This window comes from Hesperophylax consimilis, chromosome 8 (assembly GCF_061612785.1).
Source record: "Hesperophylax consimilis isolate HC1 chromosome 8, BYU_Hcon_1.0, whole genome shotgun sequence".
NCBI classification, from domain to species: Eukaryota; Metazoa; Arthropoda; class Insecta; order Trichoptera; family Limnephilidae; genus Hesperophylax; species Hesperophylax consimilis.
This window is the reverse complement of record NC_142843.1, coordinates 33,271,813-33,282,148: the sequence shown is the minus strand read 5'-3', so window position 1 is coordinate 33,282,148 and position 10,336 is coordinate 33,271,813. Positions and strand designations below refer to the sequence as shown.

Sequence of the window (10,336 nt, the reverse complement as noted above, 5' to 3'; positions counted from 1 at the left end):
GCCCAACATTTGTACACAGTTGACACTTGTCACATGAGAACGGGTCGCTTCTACGATTCGTTCTTAAGTTCAACAGCTCGGCTGTGGAACGAACTGCCGGCCTCTGTGTTTCCTCCCTCCTACAACATGGGACTCTTCAAGACCCATGTTCACTCCTTCCTCTCCACAAAAAGACCCTCCACACAGCATCCCCAAAGATGACATAGGCCCTGAGGGAAATTATTTTCTTCAGGGCCTCCTGTGTGGAGTAAATATAAAAAAATAAAAATACATATTTTCGGCTTGTAGCTTCCTCTTAAGAAGCGGCATTATGCATTTCGAATTGTAAATGGGCAACGCCCACCTCTTTTAGTTTTAATAGAGTTTGTATAGGGATACCAATCCATTGTTTTTTTCCTCATAGAACAAAATTTTTTGGCAAAAGAATATTTATTTTTCTTTTACTTATTAACTTATTTACCTGAAATTGACCTTAAAACGTTGGAATTTCGAAAAACTTACATCTTCTTTTTTACTTGTATAATCACGCAGAATCACCTACATCCTGTGTGGAGTTACGTAACAAAAACATCATCATTATTTAATGGCCAATACAAAACAAACTTACTCGGTTTTTCCAGTTATCAATGCATTAAATATGTCTTTAAATGGACGCATTCTAAAATAAATAAAGTATAAAAAGATATAAACAACTTGAATAAGTTAAATATGTTTTTTTTAATACAAAGTAGTTCCTTAGGGATATAATTTCTAATAATCATGTTTGTTGATTTTTTTGCTTTGACTTTTTTTATGTAACTAAAAATTGAATTTTATAAAGATATATGTAAATTTTATAAAGATATATGTTAATTTAATAAAAGGTCACGTGATAGATATATTTTAATTAAATATATTATTAATTTAAAAAGGAACTGCGTAATTCATTAAAGAAATAATCTCACAGTTTTAGAACAATCAGCTTCCAATGCCTTGTAGCAAACGAATTTTTGGCGAATCGCAAAAAACGGTATCCCGTTTTGTACGATTTCAGAAATTTGGTTTACAGTGGATGTTTCTGTAAAAGTTAATTCCTATGATTAAAAAACTGAAGGTGGTATTTAAAAATGGTATAGCGGCAGATAATATTTATCGAAACTTCACATTCACTACACAAAAAAATGTTTTTGTTACTAACGCAGGCCATTCCATCTCATTTTAAAAATATGACCCCTAATACTAAATTAGCGTTTTAAAGTTTGTTATAGTAAATGGCACTTAAAGTGAAATGACCCAACTGCGCTATATATATGCTATTTTATTATTAGTCCATATCACGGTACTGAGAAGTAAAACTTTCGTTTTACAATTTAAACAAAAAAAATGATTTGGAGTAAAAAACGTATGGTAACATAATATAAGAAAATAATATATTGTCTATAATATATTAATATAAATGTAATAATAAATATACAGGGACTATGCAAAATGGGCTTGTACGCCCCCAGTAGTAAGAATTTTACGTCCTTATGTCGCGGCATGTGTGCCTTTGGAGATATCATTTATGTTTGTTATTTATTTCTCATCTTTGAAAAACAATATTATTTAACCGATAAATGCTATATTCACGTAAAATAAGTTATTCAAATATTTTAAATTAAATATTATTTACAGTAAATCAAGTTATTTTAGATGCCGAAAACACTAGCATAAATCCGACTGCGCGGTGGCTGACGAATGTTTGAAATGGACTTATGTAAATCCGAATGTTAGAGAGAGCGGGCTAATATTTAAAACGATTGAAATGAACAGACGTAATCGACTGATGTGAAAATATTTAATAAAATACGACTCATTTGAAATAGAGCAAAAATCTCTCAACTAAGCTTTAGTTGCATTTAAACATACATTCTTTTTCACGCCTTTAACATATTAAATAACAGAACAAAACGAGTTTTTAATAATTTTCGGAGAATACTTTGTGATTTTTTTTTATATCGAGGGAATTTCATATAGTTAACAAATGTATAGATATTATCTTCAAAAATAACTTAATTTTTTTGGAACTTCAAGACTTAAGGAGTTAGCGAGAAACTTACTATAAATCCGTAGAAATTAAGAATGCTGGGGCTTAAAGTGGATGGATGGAGTAAACCATGTCTCCGAGATCAGCTCCAGAAACAAGGTTTGAATTTAATAGGTTTAGGAGGTAAGATTTTTTAGAAATAGTACTTCGGCTGTTCCACTGAAGTAGTCTGACATCTTATTGAGTGGTTTTGAATAAATGATTTTAATGTGGAAACAATGAAATCAGCGTTGGACGTTAGATTAGCTTGAGAGGAAATTAGGTCAATTAGAAGCATAGTGAGAGTTTGTATAAATCAATATTTGTTTTGGGATAGTTTTTCAAAAAGGTTGTGAGTGATGGAATATAGTTTTTTGCGCACCTATTTGTGGCATTTGACAGAGATGAACCATTGGGGTTTAAGAGTAGTTAGTTTAAACGTAGAACACGTATCATGAGGAAATGTATATAAATCAAGTTTTATCAGAAAATTAAGTTAAACCAAACCCAGATAAAATCCAGATCATAAACAATTACCCTATTCCAAAAAATCCAAAAGATATAATGTCAATTTTAGGACTTGTTGGATATGACAGACGTTTTATCAAATATGTTAGTAAATATACAAAACCTCTCTCTCAGTTATTAAAGAATGAAATTCCGTTTATTTGGAAGGAGAAACAACAAAAATCTTTTGATATACTTCGACCAATTCTACAGTAAGTCGTTTTGCTATCGCTACAGTGATATCTCAGGGCAATATTTCTAAAGCTTCTTATTATCTTTTGCTTCCAGAACTCTAAATAAAGCAGTGTTCATTCCAGAATGAATGCGACAATACCCATTTTAATTAACTTAGACTTAAAATTATTTTTTCCCACCATTTTAATTTTAACGTTAGCACAGTAGAATACTTCTTTCCCACATCTGATACGTAAAATCCCAAATTAGCATATAACAGCCTGGTATTTTATAATCACAATAACTTCTAAGATTAAAAATTATTTCGCTGTAATATGTTTTGATTGTCGTTTCGTTTTACTTTTAAGTACCTTTCTGAAGCCCCTGAATATTTGTTTTGTTTAAAATCTCCCAAATGTTATTGCCCTCAGCATCAAAGACCGACTTTATTGCCATCTAAATGTAATAATTGCAAAGATGCCGCTAACCTATAATAAAATAAGAGCTTGCAAATTGTAAAATGCAACTCTAAGATGGTGTAAATACATTCCTATTGAACAGAATGGAAGAACAGTGTCTCGTGTCTATGATGAACGAAGTATGTATGAACAATGAGTTAATGATGAATGTAAGTAAGTTTAAAGTCATGGTGTAAGAAAGAGTACGAAAACAGTGCGCAATATAGTTGTAAATAAGGAATACTCGGAACACGTGGATGTGTTTTATAACGGTTATGTGTATTTAGGTAGTGTGTTAACGAGAAATGGGAAGGCTGACAGAGATATTGAAAGAAATGTAAATGCTGGTAACTCCATTAATGGAGGACTGAACGCAGTTGGTGCTAACAAAAAAATGTCAAAAGAAGCGAAACTAGCAGTCCACAACGGAGTGCTGGTACCTACCCTGATGTACGGAAACGAGGCATGGAACTGGCAAAGAAAGGATGAAAGTAGACTGAATGCAGTAGAAATCTCTGAGGCGTATGTGTGGTAAAACCATGTACGATCGTGTGAGAAATGTGGAGATCCACGTAGAGTGCAAGGCTGATATAAGCGTAATGAGTAAGCTCAAGAAAGGGACCCTTAGATGTTTTGGGCATGTAGAGCAAATAAGCGAAGAAAGGTGTGTAAGAAGAGTATACGATGCAAATGTGAATGGTAGCAGAAGTCGGGGACGCCTGAGGAAGACGTGGCACGACCAAGCAAATAAGATACTTGAGTCGGGCCATGTCAAGAGTCAGAATAATAGAAGAGTATGTAGATTCGATACATGAATGTGAATGTGGCAAAGAGTGTGTGCCAAGACCGAGTTATTTGGCGGTCCGTCCTCTCTGCGTATCCCTCCGGGGAAACGGCGTGATGGTTAGTTAGTTTGTTAGTTAGTTAGTTTGTTAATGTCACGTTCCTTTAAAATTATTGTTAAGGCTTAAAAAAAATGTACCCCACACGAGAACCAAGACGTGGGAGAAAAAGGTTGGCAAGTTCAAATTTTCATTGTGTGTTTGTATTTTTATTTAAAAGGTAGATACCCCGAGTATCGGGACTAAGTCTGTCAAGTACGGGCAGTGATGTAGAGTCAGTCATCGAGAGGCAGTCTTAACGGTCAGTCTCGAAGAATATAGTCTGTCACAAGTGGTAGAGAGTAGTACCAATACTGATAAAGGGAACTTAGACCCTTAATTTGAAAGTAAGCTGTGACAGTCGTCTATCAGAAGTGGTAGGTAGTGGAATTCCACAATGATTAAGGGAAATTAGAGCCTTAATCTGGTACCTACCAGTAAACTTTGTAGCAGTCTTGCTTGTTAGTTCCTACCGTAGCGGCTGACAGCATTCTCAAGTTGCCGCATGCCGTCTTGATTTGCAAACTACTAGTCTGAAGAGCGTTGTGTAGCGTTTGGAATTTGTTCCGTCAGTTTTGGCGAGATACTCGTGTGACACGGGACGGTGGTGAAGGCTCGCGACCTTGGCGGACTTAGAATATACGTAAGATGCCCTCCAAATTGAAATTGATTTTTTATACTTTAGTATCTTAGGGATTACTCTGATAATTATATAAATTTGTTCAGAATTATGTAATTCTGAGCTGGCGCCCATTAAATTCATTATAGCATCATTTTATCCATTCGTGAATTCAACTGTCATGACTTGCATTTTTGCCTTTTAACTATCGAGAATATCTAACTCGACACGCCTTGAGAATTAATCCTTTTATAATGAGTCTCTTGCTTAATATTAACTTCCTAGAGCAATATGTGTAGTAACAGAATTTTATTTAATAAATGTTTAAGTTGTTAATAGAGTTTTTATTACTGGTGCACACAATTATTCTACCCACATGTAACATCGAGTTCCCTTTTAGGGAAGTAATTAATATTGGTAAATAAATTGCTACAACTTCAGCTGCGGCTGATAGTCAGTAATATTTGTGTTTGTATTACGTGTTTGCATGTCTACGTGTTTGCATGATATCTCCGGGTCAGACCGGGCGATGGCAGCGAAGCAACAGACGACTATCACGGCTCGGAGCGCGTGACTGTAGACTAACTGTCGCTTGGGTGCACCGCGCCCCGGTCGGCCGCGGCGGGGCGGGGAACATCTGCGCTTCATCATTAGAATCTAAACAAAAGCTCAGCTCAGTCAGCACAAACAACAGTGTTTTGTGATTTCTTTTTTTTTAATTTCAATCATATATTATTTTCGAACGTTTTTCCTAATAAAAATTTCTAGTGTTGTAGTGTGTTGATGTATAATTAGCATAATGGAAGACGGAGAATCAAAATCGGAGAAAAAATAATCGTGGCCAGAAAATGAGAAGGATAGAAAATGGGTGAGAAAAGTCGTTTAAAAAAACGCGAAATGTTTATTTTTTAACGTGAAATTTACAATGAAATGGGATGGTGAAAAGGCTTTATCAACTCATGTCAACAGTAAAACGCACAAGAAAAATGTGAGAAACATTGAATCAAATTCTTTAATGACCGCATTTCTACCAAAGAAAAATTATTCTGAAGAGATTAACGTAGCGACAATCGAAATTGCGTCGATTTATCATGCAATTAGATACCACCACAGTTTGCAGAATGCATCTCTTTATTTCGATGCATCACATAAAGTTCACTGTCGCAGAACCAAAGCTGAAGCCATTGTTTTGAATGTCCTAGCACCAAACGCAATAGAGTCTACAATACAAGACCTTAAAAGGTCTCAATCTGGAAATGGGGTTCACTTTTCGATTGCTGTTGACGCCTCAAATAAAGGATTCCAGAAAATGTGTGCAATATTCATCAGATACTGTGATCAAGAAAAAGGTGTTCAAGGTAAATTAGTGGATTTTTATGAAGATTCCAACGAAACATCTCAAAAGATTTTTGAGAACATTGAAAATGTTATGCCTCAATACGACGTAGACACAACTTTGTTGTCTGGATTCTCTGCAGACAATACATCGGTAAATTATGGTGCTCACAATTCCGTGTACCAAAAAAATAATGAGAAATATTCTGACACCAAAGTCATGAAAGCAAACTGTAATTGTCACGTTCTTCACAACGCTGGAAGAAACGCCACGAAAGCTTTAACATACGACGTGAAAAACTTAATTATGAAAGAGTATGCGGAATTTTCGAACAATTACAAACATTTTTTAAGGAGATCGAAATTGAATATAGAGAAGTTTTACGACATGGGCCAACTAGATGGTTAAGTTTGGGGAGAGCTGTTGACCAATTGATATTTTCGTGGCCTGCTGTATCAGGGTATTTTAAAATTGGTGGTGAAGCAACATGCCATAAAATAATATGGGAATTCGTAAGGGAGTGTGGCAAAGGCGATTCCAATGACATTAGAAGATTCTAATGTCATTGGACACACATCTACAAGGATCACACTACAGTAATGTTATTTATATTTTATTTATCATTAAATGAATAACGTGACAGAAGCCATACTGTTGCTAGAAAATAACTCCGTGACAGCTGCTGAGTTGCGCCCAATTATGAGAAACATAAAAGACAAGGTTGAAAGCCGACTGCATGATGAATTTTACGTGACAAAATAATGAGAAACAAAAGTTTTTGAGACCTTCTGATCAGGATCAATTAAAAAAAGAAGCCAACGAGGTTTACCGGAGAACTCTTGAATACATACAGAAATATTATGATTTAGAGGATTCTGTATTCAAAATCTTTTCCAAATTCGATCTAACAAGTGCAGTAAATTACGAAGATACTGTGGAAGCTGTCGAATCACTTGGTTTGAAAAATGTCGACGAAGATAAACTTTATGACGAGACCCGAAAATTAAACCAACACTGAAAGAAAGGTTTAAGTACTATTTACTAAATTTTCAGTAATTATCTACTAAACAGTTTAGTTGATGTGGTGACTGCCGAACTTTTGGCTACTGTTTGCTAAATAGCAGTTTATTTATGACAGCTTAACGATTCAGATATTCTAGCTAAACTAATCGGTTGAGACAGCTTTCTGTGTTTAGTTGTGTTACCTAAACTGTATTTATGACAGCTTAACGATTCAGATATTCTAGCTAAACTAATCGGTTGAGACAGCTTTCTGTGTTTAGTTGTGTTACCTAAACTAAAAATTTTATACCCAAACCATTTTGTAGTGTTCGGTTAAAAAGACATAACTTTTTAGATGTAGTAACCTTATTATTTAGTTAATATTACAAAATGGTTAGGTTGATTAACTAAACTTCGGTTGGAATAGCCCTACCGATATAGGTGTTTTAGTTCTCTACTGCTAGCTAGCTTTAGGTACTGTAGCTTAGCTTTTTGGTTAGATTATCTATATTAAATAAGAAGTGCAGCTTTGCAGTTTAGCTGAAAACAATACAGGGTGTAAATGTAACCACCATCAACTCGAAGGATTATACCCATAATTCAGAATCATGGGTTAAATATTTTGAGTTGCAGGTAGTTTATTATAACCCTTTTGAAAGATGAAACCTAAATAAATAAATATTTTGTTTTGTAAGACTAGAATGTACTTATTAAAAACCTCATTCATATAAAACTTATTTTGTTAAGAATCTCAAAATATTATTTCCAGCTACCAGCAAAGCCTCAAAAAAGAAAACACGTTTGATCATACACACTTTTATGTTGTCATTTTTTATTATAAATTTTTCTTAAATATAGTAAAAGTTGTTTGTGTCCTGATATGGCAAATTCTTTTCGGCGCTGCCTGTGTGTTTCTAGTAATTTACCGTTAGCAGCATTTTTTTGGGCAGGCCCAAAACACACATATGGGGTGAAATATACAGCAGCGCTTTCTTCATTAAAGACTTTGGTGATTTGAAAAGCAAATTCATAAAATCTCTTGCTTGTAATGGATCTATCTGGATTACCCTGCAATTCCTTACTTATAATAGTACTGCACAGTCTGGCAGAATTGTCCAACAGACCCTTTGACTCAAACTGCATTCAAAGTGCTTGCCCTTCATTGATTGATAGGAGATGATAGCGTAAGTCCTAGAAAACAAAATGAAATTGCATATTGATTACATAACTAATAACCACTTCTATAATCATCATAATATCAGTCACAGGACGGCTATTCTACGCTGTCACTACTAAAATACATATATCGGAATGTATAAAACAATTAACCTAAGTTACTTAGGTATCTGAAACTTACAAAAATTATTTAACTTACATTCCAAATTTGCTCTTCAAAAGCTTCTTGCATTATTCTTTGTGATTTGTTTATATTTCCAACAAGGAAATGTCATTTTCAACGAAGTCATTGTGTTGAGAATATATGGGCGTTGTTTGTTTGGAAGTTGAAGGAATATCTTCAATCTGAAACAAAAAGCAGGTATGTACACAAAGGCGAAAGAAGGGGTGAAGGGGTCAAGCTTTGTTTTTATCCCTTTGGAATTGCTTGACCGGTGCAATCGATTTATTCATTAATTACAGGAATTATTATTTTAAATACTATTATTTTTGTGTCAAAATTGCGTCCGGTACAACTATTTCCAAATGTTTTTTTTGTTGTTTGTTTTTGGGGTGTTTTGCCGTGTTGCGCTAACTCCTTCTTTAGCCGACGTTTCGGACAGCGTTGCAGTGTCCATCATCAGGGCAGATCCGGTAGATCCGAAGATGATGATAAAAAAAAAACTTACCTATTTCCAAATGGTTAGCCAAAAAAGGCCTAGGTATACAATATGTCATCATTACTGCTTTTAAAAACTTACACTTATGACAGGTGGATTAATAACATCCTTGAGCGCATTAATGTGTGCTGTAAACAGTGCCCGGTGCCCTACAGTCGGAATCAATTCTTTAATATCATCTTCAGATATTATCAGGAGCGTTTTCGAGTCTATGGCTTGTTCTGAAATAAAGAAAAAAAACGACGAGAAAATACAAAAAATTTCAAAACAAGCAAATAAAAATTTATTTTTCAAAATAATGAAAATTATTCATTAAATAAATCTATATTTATGCAACAGCAGATTTCAAACACCCTTTATCATGAATCAAGAGAAGATAAAATAGTTTTAATAATGAAATTATTTATTTATATGAAAATTTCCAATGTAAACATTAACAATGGGTGGTCACCCTGTATTTAAAAAAAATATCCCTCCCAAAAAAATCAATAGAATTCAATGTTCAAAATGTTATGTCCGAATTAATAATTGCAATACACATTTATTAAAATTAAACATAACCTGATATGATTGACCATCCATCGGTACAATTTCAAAGCTAGTTTGGTTGGTTCTAGTTTCTGGCTAGGGTCAAACTGTAACTTAGAAAATACTGCAGTTTCAAACAACATTCGTTCAATACAAAATAATACTGGAGGAAACGAACAAAGAAATAAAGGCGCCCTTGAGGTGATTTTGCACAAAAACGGCGCTATATAAGTCATCCAATTATTTATTTTTTTATATACCACTCTCTGTAACCTGTGACTCCTGACACAATCTTGGTTGTAGCGTCCACACGCACTCTTCAAACTAGGTACATAATAAATACAAATCTACTAAATCTATTGCGTACTTGAGTCATAGAATAATGAAGGTGCCAGTTTCTAAATCAAAAAGAATGGATATTATCATAATATATATCATAGTTCTATGATCTAAATTCTAAATCATTAAAAAAAATAAAACTCACCTTTAAATGTTTCTATGTAAGCTTCCAGATTCCAAAAAATTAAATAATCCTCCACGCTTTTGTCTGCCATTATCACTAGGAACTAGGAACAGCGGTTAGCATAAAATAAATTCGCAACGAACGTCAATTCACGTATGGTGCGAACTGTGGCAAACTTAGAACTGCGTCATAAATAAACAACTGCGTCATCGCAGCCGGACCGCTAGCGACTACGAAAAGATTTACCAAAGTTCGGGAGATTTAACTAAAGTTTTGTTGCACTTTGCTCAAGTTTGTGCAAAGCAACTAATTGTTATGTAAAAATACCAAATTTAGATATTCCAACCTAAGTTTGGCTATTTGAACAAAACATTTAACCAAACTAGATGTTTAGTTAAATTTAACTAAATACTTTGGGAAGTAATACATAAACTTAAGTTACTAAAGTGAAATTGGTTTAGTAAATTACTTAAGCTTAATTAACCAAAC

The 10,336-nt window shown here is 34.1% G+C and overlaps 1 protein-coding gene across 1 annotated transcript; it reads right to left on the bottom strand.

Moving 5' to 3' along the window:
- Positions 1–8,142: 8,142 nt before the first annotated feature.
- LOC149421913 (uncharacterized) lies at positions 8,143–9,947 on the bottom strand. The gene is made up of 4 exons (XM_089634603.1): positions 9,869–9,947; positions 8,938–9,077; positions 8,397–8,542; positions 8,143–8,212 (listed from the first exon to the last, which is right to left on the bottom strand). The coding sequence occupies exons 1-3, from the start codon at positions 9,936–9,938 to the stop codon at positions 8,447–8,449; spliced, it is 306 nt and encodes a 101-aa protein (XP_089490729.1). The 5' UTR covers positions 9,939–9,947; the 3' UTR covers positions 8,143–8,212; positions 8,397–8,446.
- Positions 9,948–10,336: the final 389 nt, after the last annotated feature.

What these genes read in the sequence shown, in the direction of transcription:
- LOC149421913 (XM_089634603.1), bottom strand. Translation starts at nt 9,938, where the DNA reads ATGGCAGACAAAAGCGTGGAGGATTATTTAATTTTTTGGAATCTGGAA. An exon ending in TTACATAGAAACATTTAAAG is followed by an intron (nt 9,078 to 9,868) that starts GTGAGTTTTATT and finishes TCTTTATTTCAG; the next exon opens with AACAAGCCATAGACTCGAAA. An exon ending in TTAATCCACCTGTCATAAGT is followed by an intron (nt 8,543 to 8,937) that starts GTAAGTTTTTAA and finishes TTTTTGTTTCAG; the next exon opens with ATTGAAGATATTCCTTCAAC.